At 38.7% G+C, this 15,181-nt stretch overlaps 1 protein-coding gene across 3 annotated transcripts in view; it reads right to left on the bottom strand.

Moving 5' to 3' along the window:
• Positions 1-3,809: 3,809 nt before the first annotated feature.
• The window catches only part of KITLG (KIT ligand), a 57,387-nt gene continuing 46,015 nt past the window's right edge, over positions 3,810-15,181 (bottom strand). For 2 of the 3 annotated variants that reach the window (XM_052774642.1, XM_052774644.1), the window contains 4 exons: positions 11,497-11,606; positions 10,917-10,993; positions 9,350-9,433; positions 3,810-8,124 (listed from right to left, as the gene is read on the bottom strand). In XM_052774642.1, coding sequence (XP_052630602.1) covers positions 9,394-9,433; positions 10,917-10,993; positions 11,497-11,606 — 227 coding nt within the window. In that variant the 3' untranslated portion in view covers positions 3,810-8,124; positions 9,350-9,393. The remainder of the gene's footprint in view (positions 8,125-9,349; positions 9,434-10,916; positions 10,994-11,496; positions 11,607-15,181) is intronic. The other variant, XM_052774643.1, reaches the window with a different exon arrangement.

Below are 15,181 nucleotides of genomic sequence, written 5' to 3'. Positions count from 1 at the left end.
CCCACACACACGCACGCACTACATTACAGGTACGTTAGTACGCCTGCTTGAAACTTTGCTGCGTACCAGGGATTCTATTTGAAATGCAGCGAGTGCCCAATTATAGCACCTAACAGCATCGTTCATTTGTACAAGTCTTTGTTTGATCCAAGGGTTAAAGCATTTAAAACAAAAATCAAGAAAACACAGTGCTTACTGACTGAGGCAGTTGGATTCCTCTGGAACAGTATGAAACAAGACTAACAACTAACCGCTGAGTGGTACCACCGTGTCGATGAGATACTTTCTTCTCAACTTCTCTACTTTCTACTCAACTCAAAGGAGTCATTGCCCCAAAGAACTCATTGCATTATTCTTGGGGATGCGATTCAAAAGATTTAGATGCTATTTCTTTGCCTTCACTGATGCTATTAATTGATTTTGAGACACATCCCCATTTTGTCATTTCTAAAGGTGAAGGCTGTTCTGTGTTTTGTTAATGATGACAGCATTGCCGAGAAAAAGGAAGGTCTAAAATATTTAACATTAAGAACATGACAGATTAAATAACCTGTGAGGTCCTAATAATCATCAGTCACAATGTAGGAGATGACAAGGTGAAATTTCTAAGATGACATTTTGTCACTTGGGGTAGTCACTTAAACTGACAAAAGCTATACATTCTCCTCTGCAGTTTCTTTACTCTAATTGGGCCAATTTTACTATCATGCTATTATCCTGCACAGCAGAACTGGTGACAAACAAAGAGGCTTTTGTGATCTCAGTCGAATATTTTTCCATGAGCTCAAGAAAATATCTTCTTTGCCAAAAAAGAATGAAAATTGTCCCTGTATTTTGTGACTGGCCAGAAGCCCAAGGCTCACGTCTGTCTGGAAAAAGTCTAATCTATATTTTTAGTTCCTGCTGCTTATCGTGGGATCTTGCAGAAAGGGCCACAAGTCAGGGGAACTGTAATCACATTTGGGATTTTTCCTGTTATGTGTTGAAATAACTTTCCTCGGGATATGGCGGAGGAAAAAGAGGGCTAAACCTCCATTCCCTCACTCTTCACAATTTTGGCAGTCTGCTTTAATTTAGCCTTATTTTCTACTACGCACCAGCACATAGTAATTTCCTTTAAGCATATAACAACATGAAACTCGATTGTGTTAGCACATGCTTCAGTGTAGTTATTGGGAAACTTAATCCAATTTAGAAACGTCGGAACTTTGGAAGAAAATTTATCATCAACGGCTAAGAGTAGTAAGGAAGTGGTTCTAGAAATTGCTACTGTAGCATGAAATCCTGAAACAACCCATCTCGTTAAAACTGAAAACATCTTATGTATCACCGTTCAGAAACCTGGGGAAAAAATATGTTTAGTAACACACATTTGTTAACATGGAATACAATTACACTGGAGTGTAACTATGTGGAGTGGGTATATATCCAGCTGACCTAAAATACTGTCATTTCATGGAAGTGTTAGGCTATTCAAAAATATTTATATCAGGAAACAGCAGTTTATTATAATAAGCATTGTTTTTCTGCATGACAGAAGTAGGAAAATGCCATTATTAATGCTCTCCATGGCTTGGACAAAGATTGCCTTTGTTTTCGTCCACTGAACAAGATAGTTATATTCATTGTTTTGAAGACACTGAAATTTGAAAACTGAAGGTAAATATTGCTCTCGATCCTTTAGCACATTTAAGTCTCAAGGGTTCAGATTAAGTGGTGGTGAGTAGCTAGTCAGCATTACGTAAGGCACCAAAAATTGTAAGTCAGACTACCAGCAACATTATGGTGGTGTCTCTTCAGCTGAAGAGATACATCTCTATTCCCAGACTTTCACTCTTACCCTTTACTCCATCTAAAAGTGTTACAATTCATAGAATCATAGCATCATAGAATAGTTGGGGTTGGAAGGGACCTTTAAAGATCATCTAGTCCAACCCCCCTGCAATGAGCAGGGACATCTTCAACTGGATCAGGTTGCTCAGAGCCCCGTCCAACCTGACCTGGAATGTTTCCAGGGATGGGGCATCTGCCACTTCTCTGGGCAACCTGGGCCAGTGTTTCACCACCCTCATCATAAAAAATGTCTTCCTTTGTATCTAGTCTAAATCTACCCTCTTTTAGTTTAAGACCATTACCCCTTGTCCTATCGCAACAGGCCCTACTAAAAAGTCTGTCCCCACCTTTCTTATAAGCCCCCTTTAAGTATTGAAAGGCTGCTACAAGGTCTCCCAAGAGCCTTCTCTTCTCCAGGCTGAACAACCCCAGGTCTCAGCCTGTCTTCATAGGAGACGTGCTCCAGCCCTCTCATCGTTTTTCGTGGCCCCCTCTGGACCCGCTCCAACAGGTCCGTGTCTTTCCCGTGCTGAGGACCCCAGAGCTGGACGCAGTACTGCAGGGGGGGTCTCACCAGAGCGGAGCAGAGGGGCAGAATCCCCTCCCTCGACCTGCTGGTCACGCTCCTTTTGATACAGCCCAGGATACGGTTGGCTTTCTGGGCTGCAAGCATACATTGCCAGCTCATGTCCAGCTTTTCATCCACCAGTATTCCCAAGTCCTTCTCAGTCCTCAGAGAGGAGGGCTGCTCTCAATCCCTTCATCCCCCAGCCTGTATTGATACCAGGGGTTGCCCTGACCCAGGTGCAGGACCTTGCACTTGGCCCTGTTGAACCTCATGAGGTTCATATGGACTCACTTCTCAAGCTTGTCCAGGTCCCTCTGGATGGCATCCCATCCCTCAGGCATGTCAACCACACCGCTCAGCTTGGTGTCATCTGCAAACGTGCTGAGGGTGCACTCGATCCCACTGTCTATGCCATTGATGAAGATATTAAACAGTACTGGTCCCAATACAGACCCCTGAGGGACACCACTCGTCACCAATCTCCACGTGGGCATTGAACCAGATTACCAATTACCAGCTCCTGCCTCCAGCGAGAGTTGTTTTGTTAGCTAAGAGCTGTCACATCTCATTTCCAGGTACCCTGCTGTTAATTCTGCCTTCCTGAATTTCCAGGTCAAGTCTGCCTCCTTTTTGTTACATTAATGCTGCTTTCCACACGAAGTATGCTCATCTCCAACCTCTGCAGCAACGTGGTGCTCACCTAGCCCTGGCTGAACCGAGTGCCCACGGTACCTCCGACCCACCTGAGCCACCACCTCTGCTCCACTGCTCCATGGCCTTCTTCAAGCCCATCAGCTCTGCATTTCTTACTGTGTACACACCAACAGCCGCATCTCTCATTCTTGTCCGTGCCTGAAATTCTGCCATCCCCAAATCCTGTTCCCGTCCCCCAGCCCATTAACCCTGCTCTCTGCTCCTTCTTATCAGTCCTATCTGTACCTCACTCCTATTTGTAAACCCCTATATCTGGCTACTGCAGCTTCGCCTCTCTTTCTTCCAAGTTTCCTACCTCTCTCTGAGGTAGGCTGAAAGCCTCAGCAGGTTCCTCTCTTCCTCGTAGGCTGGCATCCTTTCATTCTCTCTCAGGAGCGGAGAGGTGCCAGAGATCCCCGAGCAGGTTTTCCTGCCAACCTCATTCCCTGTCCTGGGCTGCTTACTGAAAAGCCACAATAAACTGTTAAAACCTGAAAGGAAGGATACCATCCTTACGGGATAAACTCTGGGCTCAGCTGAAAACCCGTTATTTGTACTAGATTTTTGAGTTGGTAAATGCCACTTACTGCAAAAGTGCATCAACAACATTCAGACTTCTTAGTGGTAAAATAAATTAAAATCCCAACATGTGGCTAATAGCAAGAATGAGATGTGAAAAACTGCCTAAAGCAGGGCACAAACAAATTTAAGCTCATTAAGGAGCTACAAGAAGCCTTTAATTCTGAAGCTGAATAATTTTCATAATCACAGATGCATTATGGATCAGCACTGAAGGCTGATAATGAGGACATATACTTTGGTGGCACAAGACTTCAAAATGCATGATTAAGAAATGAAATGTATTATGAAGGAGTCTGCATCTAATAGCATACATTCTGGCAGAAAATTCTTCCAGGAGATGACAGGACTTAAAAAAAGGTCTTTCGCGGTACTGACACAACGCAATATACTGATTATTTGGCAGTGCATAATATCTTTATTTAGAACAATAAAGTATATGTATATAATGTAAATTCCAAATTTGAACTGGTATAAAAAAGGATTTGGGAAAACATCTATCTTTAAGAGGACACATATATACATACACATCACATTTTATAAACTTTGTTGATTACCTTCAGTCAAAATGTAACTATGCAAGACTGTGCTGACATTTACACTGAAATAAATGAATTTGCCCATGATACAACCAGCAAACGTCTGTGTCTCTATCACTAAAGAGTCTGAAGTTTCCGCGTTCCATCAATTTGATAACATAATAGCAACATGCCACCATTACTGTAGATCTGCATTTAATAGACAGTTGAATCAGATTCCTGAATTGAAGAATGTTGGATAATTCTTAAATGTAAATCTAACTCAAAATATCTGTATTTTATATATACAGTTAGCTTTTCAATTTAATAGTTGTATTGTTAGTACTGAACAGTTTCAGCATATTACAAAGAGAGAGCAACAGAGAAAACAGAGCTGGTGAAGATCAGAATTTAAAAAATGTGCAGGTTGTACACATACTCCATAGTGTAGCACGTTTTATAAGCTTACTTATAAAATGACCTTGTGATGAAATAAGTACCATTAATTTATTCAAGTAAACACACATCTAAAGTAGCACATTGAGTTACTCAGTATATAACTATCTGCTTTTTATTCTCACAAGGCCACTATTAATTGCATGCAAAGTTCAACTACTCCAAAGGAAACCTAAAAAATGTTAGTTTCTCACAAAACCACAGATACCTGAAAAACAAATTTGGTTGACTTTTGTATAAAAATTACCACACTCGCTTCTCCCCAATTTCATTTTAGAGAAAGGGTGTTCATTTTCTAACTGTGTTAATACATGGGCTCTGTCTACCCAAAAAGAAGGCTGAAAAACTGATCACTCTTCAGAAGTTAAATAACTTACAACTGGATAAAGTAGTAATTGAAGGACTGTTTCTGCCATCCCTACTCCCACTGAACTGTAACTTATTCTATTTTCATTTATTTCAAAGATGTCCCACAAGTCAGTAGTCTTTCAAAATAAGGGCCTCCTCAGTGGGTAGACAAATTGGGCACAGAAATTTTCAAATAATTTCACAATCACATTTCCAAGTGCCATGCCATCCACTGTATCCATGAATGTCTAGAAGTGTCTTCTGCTTTGCAAAATGATTGAGAACACCCAATGTTTTGTTCAGATCTCTCAAAAGGGGGTGCAGAGAACAGGAAAACCATGAGCTCCAACAACAGTTCTGCTACTCCATGTGTTGTACTACTTTGGTGCATCTTCAAAGAACGACGTTTGTGATGTGAAGTTGAAAGGTTTATACATGAATTTTCTTTCTGTTCTCATGTAGCCTTAAATTTGCCTTGCTCCTTGGAAGAGATTAAAGTATCTGACATTATTTGAAAGTGACTTAGCTACTATTTTAAGATGTTACTCTTGGAAGGTCTATCTGGATTTAATGTATGTTTCAATTTACAACTGATATTTTTTATAGTATTGAACAGTAGACTAAGGAGCCTAAAACATTGTGCATTTTGAATATCAAAGTATAATTTGGGGCACACCAATGTGCAACATTACCGTGTATTTGATTTTCCAGAAAAAATGCATTTAGGAAAACTAACATTCTTATGAACAAAGAACATTAATAAATACAAGATTTTTATTTAACTGAATCTAAGAAGAAAAATACTGGAAAACTTTAAATGCATAAGCTTGCTTTGAGAACATCCTGTATAGCAACATGAAGTATTTAAGGTTTTTATAAAATGTGTAAGGATAATTGCTTCCATTTACTATGGATACTTTTCCACTCTGTCAAAATCAACACGCAGGTATTCTCCGCATTACCAATAAGGTGCAAATTTCCCATCAGTTAGGTCATATTGACATTTCTTTCAGGGTGACTCTTAAATAAGTTTGAAACACAAAGTCTGAGGGCCTTGTGACTAAAGAACTACACAATGTCAAGCGAGACTGAGCTGCAGATGGGGAATTCTATTTGATTTTTGCAGAGCTAAAATTTGGAATGTACTTGCTTTTTAGAAGTGATGAGCAACCTTGATTATTTCTTATTAAGTGGTGAGCTCCAGCATCTTCTGAATAAAAATGAAGGCCTAATTCTCACACTAAGCTTCTTTTGATCTAGTCTAAGAGAAGTTCCTCAGATGATGCAAACCCCAAAGCTCTGTTCATGTTGATGGAACTATGCTAATTTATACCAGCTGAGCAGGACTTGAGGACCCTTTTCTGACACCAGGAAGTACAAAATGGCCTCAGTATAAATAAAAAATAGTTCCACATGATCAAATCCTTGTATCAATGAATTCACAAGAAGTTTCAACATTGACGTCAGTAAGGTCAAAATTCCACGCAGAGTGGCTACATGCACACATAAGCTCTGTCATCAAATGTAGTAAGGTTTTGAGGTTTTTTCTTTTTGGTAAGTATGAAAGATGAATCAGTTTTACCAATAATACACACACACACGCACACGTATATATTATATGTATGTCATATTCTTTTTATGCATGGTTCTCAGAAAATTCAGCAGACGATTAAAATTTCCACAAGAATTCTTAAAAAATTAAGTAACTATATACTTTAAAGAGAACTCCAACTTTATGCAAAACATTAAAAGGGTGGTGGTTTGGTTTTTTGATTTTTTTTTTGTTTTTTTTTTTAAAGTTTTCAAGTTACTTAAACTAAAACTCTTGCTGACCTGGTCAGTTTAATGAAAGTTGACAGTTTGTCATCTGAAGTGAGCCACCTTTACCTTCTGAAGTGCAAACCCCTAATACAGATAAATAATTCATGCCCCTTATCTGGAAAGAGCCAAGATGAAAAGATGTACAACTACACTTGTAACTTTTACCATAGTATTTTTAGGATTTACTTGAAAATGCATGTCTGTACATCAGTCCTGTACAGATTCCATGGCTGCTAGAACAGCAATAGATGCAGAAGACAAGTGGGGAAAAAAGCCTTTTTCTTCTGTTTCAAGAGAATTAACTTTAAGAGTGGAGAATGCCAGGATATTAAAGCTTACTAATCACTTAAAACACAATGCAAACATTAATTACAGCTGATGTAAGTAAAAGCTAAATACACTCTCAGGATTTTTCAGATTTTCTATGCTATACATTTAAAGACAAAGTATCAATGGCATGCATCTTCAGCATTTAAAATGCATTTCATGGGTTTGTCTTTATTCTGATGTTTGAACGCAATTCAGACTCTTTACTTTCCTTTCCCTTGGCATGGCTAGAAATTTCACCAGTGTTCACATACCCAGCAGTTACTCTTAATGGTTCAAAGCTCCATGAGGTACATTCACCTTCTGTTTACTTTGTCTTCATCCAGTACTTGCTCCTCCTGAACAGAGACCACCAACACTGACGAATTCTTGAGGCTTTCTGGGGTGGGCACCCGACAGAGACCACGTGTTGCTGTACACACGGCCTTTGCCAGGCATAAACACAGCTTCTTATAAGTAAAAGGCTAGAACATGGGTCCATGGCATGACTTTGCTTTCAAGTTTTATATACAATATTGAAGAGTATATTATCTGTATCCATTTCTGCATTTTCTGTCAGATCAGAGAACTCCACCTGAAGACACCAAGGTAAGGTAGAGGACACAGAACTTAAATTAAGGATGCAAAGGTATTTATGACTTTCAATGATTACACATAGTTGGAGGCATTTGAAAGATGCTTTTTGTTCAGGACATGTTTGCCAGAGTCAGCTGCAAGTATTAATGCATTAAAAATCCCCAAATGCCACACAAGGTAGATATTCACATAAGATACAGTCCTGCTAAGTGCACACTCTTCTTGTCGTTGTTCAATTCAGTGTTGGTTTCACAGTAACAAACACAAATTGTCCTCATTTCTATATCATGTCTATGGAGTCATGGGCAGCAACAACAGATGCAGACTCAGTCTGTCACTCCAGAAGGAATACGAATGTGCTTAAAGCTGCTTCATTTATGAAGCGAACATGGAACTGTTACCTGCCTGAAGAGAAAAACAAATTATAATTTTGCTGATTAATTTTCCTCTCTGTATTACTAAACAATAGAGCTTTTCACAGACATATAACATAGATATTTTTTCTTATAGTTTTGGAAATAGATAAATTCGACGACACTTGCATAGACATTCCTTTATTCTGCATGAAAAATCATTGTTAGAAGATGTACTTCCCTGGTCCAAGAACACACTTGCCTGCAAAAGCTCACTGATGTCAGCTATGGTGATGAAACAACTCTGATGGTTTTACAGAACTGTTATGTTTGTGCATTTTGGTATCTGGCAATCCCTGACAGAAAACTTCCCATTGAAGTCATCTGGACAAGCCAATACCAAACTGAGTTTACATCTTTGGAAAAATCAAACAAATTGTCCAATGCAGTGATGGTTTCCCTTCCCAGTAAGCAGATGTTAGAACAAAGCAGTTAAGGAGACTGAAAATCTCTCAAGCTGTAGCTAACTTGATCACAACGAACACTCTGGAATACACCTGAGAATGACTGCTCCACGATGAACTGCAAGACCTGGACTGACTGTTATACTCTTATGCTGCTCTTTCCACTCACAATATAAAATGAAGCATTCAGCGCTGCTTGAATCTTCCAGACCCTGGCCAGAGATGCTGTGGGTTACATACAGCACGACTCCTGCGGGAAGAAGCCCCTTGCCAGAGACGTGCACTGCTCTGCAGAGGACAGCCGAGACTGAGAAAGCTCGCTCAGCTTTGCTGCTCACTCTTACATACTAAAGCAAGGATGATGTATCTGATAAGGCTACAGAGACTGCAAAATGTGCCGAGTAAGCAACAATTAATAGAAGCTCAGTTCTACTTGGCCTGTTTTCCTACACTCACCTGCTAGTTTAAGGATTGTGTTTTTTAGGTCATGCTGCTTTGAAACAGCTGTAGGACAACAGATGAAGACTTCTCCATATCAGCTCTCATGCCAAGAAGGAGAAGCAGTAGCTGTCCTTCATTTTGGAATTCCAGCATATTTCATTTTGTAACATTGAGTTTAAAAATCAAATGCCTAAATTAACGCTACAGGATTAATTACATTAGCTGCTACAGATCTTAGGTACAAATGAAGCCTACTGATAACAAGTTTTGTTTTATTTTATTTTTTTCCCAAAATGGACTCTGAATCGCTTTATATTTCAGCAGCCAAAAGTTATTAAGCCTATGGTAAGACTCTCAACCGTAACAACTTACCAGTACACGAAACAGTAACAGTGTTGAGGGAGAAAAAGCAACAGCTACACTTGTAGATGTTCCTTTTCTTTTTGCTGCAACATACTGAAAAAAAAAAGGTACTTTATTACTACAACACTAGTGTTTCAAGGAAATAGAATGGAAGGGTTTATCCATTAGTTACAATAAAAGGGAACCCAATGTATTTGAATTTATGTTTGCTATTAGGTCTTCCTAGTTATAGATGAACATTACAAATTTCTCAGGGAGGAGGGAGAAAAAAAACATATGCCATATATTTAAGAAGACATCTGATGGAGAACGTAACCTGTTTACAGTTCCTGTTAAGGCCATCTCCTGCATTTAACTAATTGTTTCCTCTTTCCTCTTTTCTTCCTATAAAACAATGTTTTATATTTCCTGTGAAGTTAAAAGGAAGATGCATGTTCCATTTCACAAGTTTTAATACCTGTGAGGATGAGGTGCAGGATGAGTTATTTGTAGCAACTAATATATGTGGTGAATACAGAGTCTTCCATTCTATGTACTGTACATGAAGAAAATTTAAGAATGTATTATTCTAGAAAGATTAAACACTGAAAATTTCAGCTCCTGTGATCAAACTGCTAGATCAGAACCTTGCCTATTTCTGCCTTCAACAGCGGGCAGCACCAGGCATTTTGCACAGTGTGAGAAGCCTACAAGATAAGATGTGACCTTCTGCCATCTGCATCAGATCTTCCCCTTAATCTCTCATAGTTAAAATTTGACCAAACACCCTGAAATATGAGGTTAGATGATATTCTCAAAGTGCTTTAGCATGAACTATTCTAACTTAAAATATCCCTAAGTCCTTCTCTGAATTTCACAGACTTCTTTGCCCAAGTCATGCCTAAGCAACTTTGACTGTCTTCAACTGTTATTTCTAAGGTATATTTGATTGACTGAGTTACATAGAAATTTTTCTGCTTTAAAATCAGATAAAGCAGAGTTTAAGTATGAATAGAGCCATGAATCATTCCAGGATGACCTTAGGAAGTTATTAGGATTTGAATGAGTTCTCATTAACTTTCTACAAACATTAAAAAAAGACCCGGAAAACACAGATGCTTATATACACATACCCTGGGGAATGTAAAAAAGTTAAAGAACATAAAAATGTTAATGTAAAAAATATTTAGAAGGATTTAGGAGCACAGCCAGGAAGACATTGTTTCCTATTTATTTACATAATATCAACCTAGCTTTACACCACACAGCAAATAACAAAATTCTCTTTTTTTTTTTTTGTTGCTTCCCCTATGGGTCTCAGCAATCCTTTCTCACAGTGGGAGTAAGGACAGATAAAGTAAAGGTAATGTCCCCTTAATAAAATTTTCTATGCAGAAATCTCCTCCATATCAATTTTGATATTTAAAGTAGAAGCTTCTTTAAAGGACACACCCTAAGCACATATATTGCCTCTACAGCAAGAACTTGTGTTTGGGTTTTTTGGTGTTTGTCTTAGAGCTAGAGAGAAACCTTCAGGAAGTAGCTCTCAAAGATAAACTTACATTTCTATATACGTATATAAAGTGAAACAATATACCTTATCTCATTTTCCTCTTGACAGTCATGACACTGTGTAGTTTCATCACTTTCTGGTCTGGATTTGGGATGTGTTTTCTAGGGAGAAAATGCATTAAATATAAATATTCTAAAGCTTTCTTTAACAATGCCCTAAACAATTGTTGTATGTTTCAGTTTGCTTCAGATTTTCATTACCAAGGTCATCTTGCAAATTGTAGGCCAAATCTTGACCTCTAACATACATCTTCTACTGGTACAATTTTACTATCAAAGCCTTTGTATTGTAGGCAGAGGCACAAGGGGCAAAAGCAAAAGAATCCTCTTCTCGAGATATAATAGGAGAACTGGGAAATTGAGGTAATCCCTTGTTTTTAATTTCCAATTAGACAGTTATCATGTTGATAAGACAGGATTTGCGCTTTGGTGGTGGAATTCAAGAATTTGACAACATAGATTTACATTGGCATGTCACATAGTTCAGCGAAGATCAAAAGAGATGTCTCTTGCTTTCAAATGCAGAATGGTTCTGTTCTTCCCGCCTCCCCATAGCTATGAAATGTAGTATCACTATGTAAACAATTAAATGCAATATTTCTTACCTTCCAGTATATGGCTCCCAAAATAAAGCCAATAAGAAGAGACAGCAATGATGTCAGTGCTATGCTGATCCCTTGCAGGCTGGAGCTGCTAATGAAGCCAAGTGCCTCTTCTGTAATTACAGATGTTCTCGTTAGTGAAGACGGATTTATAGCAGAAAACTATCTTCAGGGCAACACTATTAGCAAGAGCACTTTTATGCACCACCTACATAACAACATCTTAAATAGCAGAACAGATACTTCAAAGCGCTGTGTACACAAGGTGCACTTCATACAAAATCTCACAGGAAATTTTTGACCACAAGGATGCTCCTCCCATTTCTGAAACAGCTGTGTTGAAAAGTTCCAACACTAATTCTCTTTTCGGCATTTGTAGAGAATTTTCTCTTTCCCGCACTTCAAAGTTTTGGGTTTATCAATTTTTAAAGGTCTTATTTTGTAACACAAAGTAATTCTTTGGAAGAGAATATACGTGTCACCTCATGCATTTGCTTAAGTTCCGTAAGACACATCCCACTGACTGCAGATAGACACTTTGCCTTGCCACTAATGGATGACCAACATGAGGCCTCTTGAGGGAGGTTAATTTAACAAAATAAGCCTGACTTCACTTCTAATGTCTGTCTGGAAAGGTCCCGCTAGCTTCAGGAAGATCAAACCCTTGTACCTTGAAGTCTAGCTGTGTGTTATTTGGTGTAACCATTTCTTGATAGCTTTTTACATTTTGTATGGAAGAGCCTAAATTCTAGGCTTTTATGTACACAAGCAATCCCATTCCCCTCACAGGGAGCTGTATGCATGCTGAGACTAAAATGTGGCCCTCCAGTTATTTAATCAAGAGCAGGATGTGAAAAGTCCTGCAGAGTCACCCTGGGATCCACCCTCCAAAATGCAAAGTGAGCCACAGGAGACTGCTAGTTTAGACACCATCCACCTCGTTTTAGTTCATTTGAAGATTTGGTGTCCGCAGCTCGAATGGTGGGTGTATTGTCAGATTACAGGAAAAGAACCAAACTGTAAGCACTGGAAAAGTGTAGGTGATTAGGTACAGAAATGAAAATGGACTGGTAGCACTAGAAGTTTGTGTGATTCATGCAAACAGCAAATGTCTAAGCACGTACGGTATGATATACAGGGTCAAGCAAAGTGCATTTAGTACATTATTAAACAGCCTCTTTAGTTTAGAAAGGAGCGTTCTCATAATTAAATGGCAACTCATTTTCAAGCCTCTGAGATTTTCTGGTTGACATTTTTCAAGTTTTTACACAAATGTTCTTTTTATCTCTGAAATTCAGCTGTGTTTTCTAGAGTCGTGACAGAAGTAAAAAGTAAGAAAACAAAAAGTCTGTATCTTATATACTACATATAGCTCTATCTCATACACTGTTTACAAACTCTAGGTTCTGACTATAGGGGCTTGAATTTTACTTACATTTGGTAGACTCGGCACACTAAAAGAAAACATCGGTCAAGCAGAACCGATGCTAGCTTACCATGGAAGAAATCTGTCTACAGAGGAGAAGGGAAAGATAGCAACAAAGTTCTACAGAGGTGAACATCAGCTGAAAAAGAGAGGCTATTGATTAGTCTGCCTCTGTCTCCTTGGACATTAAAACCAGCAGCAGAAATTAACTGGAGCGGCATATCTTTTCTCAAACTGTCCGTCCCAGATAAGGCATAGAGGAGGTTTGCTTGCAGAACTGACCTTCAAGAAATCTGGACAAACTCAAGTGTGGCAGAGCCAGCCTGAACATCTCAAAAAAAAATTCCTGTCATTACTTTATCTGAATTGTATTCTCAGCATATTCTCAGAAGAAAATTCCTATATTGCTCTTGTGCTCTAGTCAAGAAAATTGTAACACTGATTTGCCTAATACCATTAGCCATTCTCCCCAGTGAGAGACCGCTAAGTTATACAACTGAATTATGTAAATCCTATGGGGATGGTCACGTTCTCTGGATTCTGCTCTTCAAACTTCAGAAAAAAAGGAAAAGTGAAATAAAAATCAAAGGAAAAACTTTTCAGGTCATACAGAGCATAATTTATTTGATAACATGTTATGGTAGAGTATATAACCTCAAAAATCCTCTGCCTACTCTCCAATGCTGGGCAGCATGTCATGACAAGCATTCTGTTTTTACATGAACTTCTAGAGAAATGTTCTGTGTGCAGGGCAATCAGTGATAGTCAAGCACCCGCATTTTTACCACTATTTTTCACAAACTTTAGAGAGTCCTAGACAACAGAAGAGCTCCCTTTACAATGAGGTATCTAAAAGTGGAAAAATCTGATTTCTGAGAAGGTATCTCCAATGCAGATGCCTTCTTCAGCATCTATGAAAAACTGAAGGGAATTCATAATTAGCTTTCCACATGGGGATCTGCAACCCAGGGACAGAACCTAAATACAGTCAAATTGTGACACCCTCCCCAGCCTGTGTTTTAAAAATGACAACAGATTTTTTTTTCATAACTTGATAGTTTATGAATTAATTTGAAAGTTAAGTAACCCATAACTACCTTAAAAGCAAACAACAGATTATTTAATTTCCCTTTCAAGTCCAGAAAAAAGTCTCTTGAAACATCTGGAGAGAATGAAATGAGTCACGGCAGGTTTCTTTGTGTGCCTTTTACTTATAGTAACATCTAAAACAGAACAGGTTGGAGAATTTTCAAGTCTGGAGAACCTCCTGCAGACCTGTGTCCTAATGAAGAAAAGGGAGATAAGGAAAGCAAGCTGGCTGCCAATAGGTTTTTATTCCTTCCACAGGGAACTTTTTCTCTGTTAGAAGCTTTAGAGCTCTACACAGAAAGATTCCCACTCCCAGCAGTTGTAAAGGCAGAGTAGGAGAAGGAATAGCAGGAACCAGGTGTATCAGCAACTTTGTGAACTCCTTGGGCAATGCCAGAGGAACTGCTGGATTTGCAGTTAGTATATCATTCACTTAAAATAGACGCTACCTAGCAAGGTGCAAAAGGGGAGTGGAAGAAGGCCAGCAACCTCTCAGAGCCCTCACTCTGCACCTTCTGGAAGAAACCCTTAGGAAGTGAGCTCGTCTGATGTAGATATATGTATAGTCTTCATGGACATTGGGATATTAACCTGTGAACAAAATATATTTACATGAAAAGCCACTAAACTACACAATGAAGTTATTGAGCTGCTCTGCACCTTGAGCCATGTGTGTAGGTTTAGCAACCAATTAAGATTCAAAGCACTGGCTCGATTTTTTTTGGCCATATATTTCTCAAAGGAATTTTCAGTTTACCTCTGCTCAGCTCCAACACAATTACCACAAGATCTTATCTATAAAAATACAGAGCAGCTCTCACCTGTTCATTAGGGTTTTCCATTAACTATAAATTTGGAACAAAGGAACAAAGGCACAGAAGGCAACACCAATTGCATTAAGCCATGGGTGAACATTCTCAAATTGTTGTGCAATTACTGAATTAAACTATGGTATTCTTCGCTTAACTATAAAAATAGACCTTCTTCCTAAAAACAGTTACAGAGTTCTCTGTGTTTATACATTCTTTGAACTGTTCAGTACTTAATAATAAAGCCAAATTATTGTGAGGAAATTACAAGCAAAAATGGAAGAAAGCAACGCTGAACTTTCCATGAAAATATAAGTAATACCATGGCACTAAATTGAGTGAGAAGTGTTAGTAACAGCTAGTA

This window comes from Harpia harpyja, chromosome 23 (assembly GCF_026419915.1).
Source record: "Harpia harpyja isolate bHarHar1 chromosome 23, bHarHar1 primary haplotype, whole genome shotgun sequence".
In the NCBI taxonomy this organism is placed as follows: domain Eukaryota; kingdom Metazoa; phylum Chordata; class Aves; order Accipitriformes; family Accipitridae; genus Harpia; species Harpia harpyja.
The sequence above is the reverse complement of the archived record's forward strand: the minus strand, read 5'-3'. Positions and strand labels throughout refer to the sequence as shown.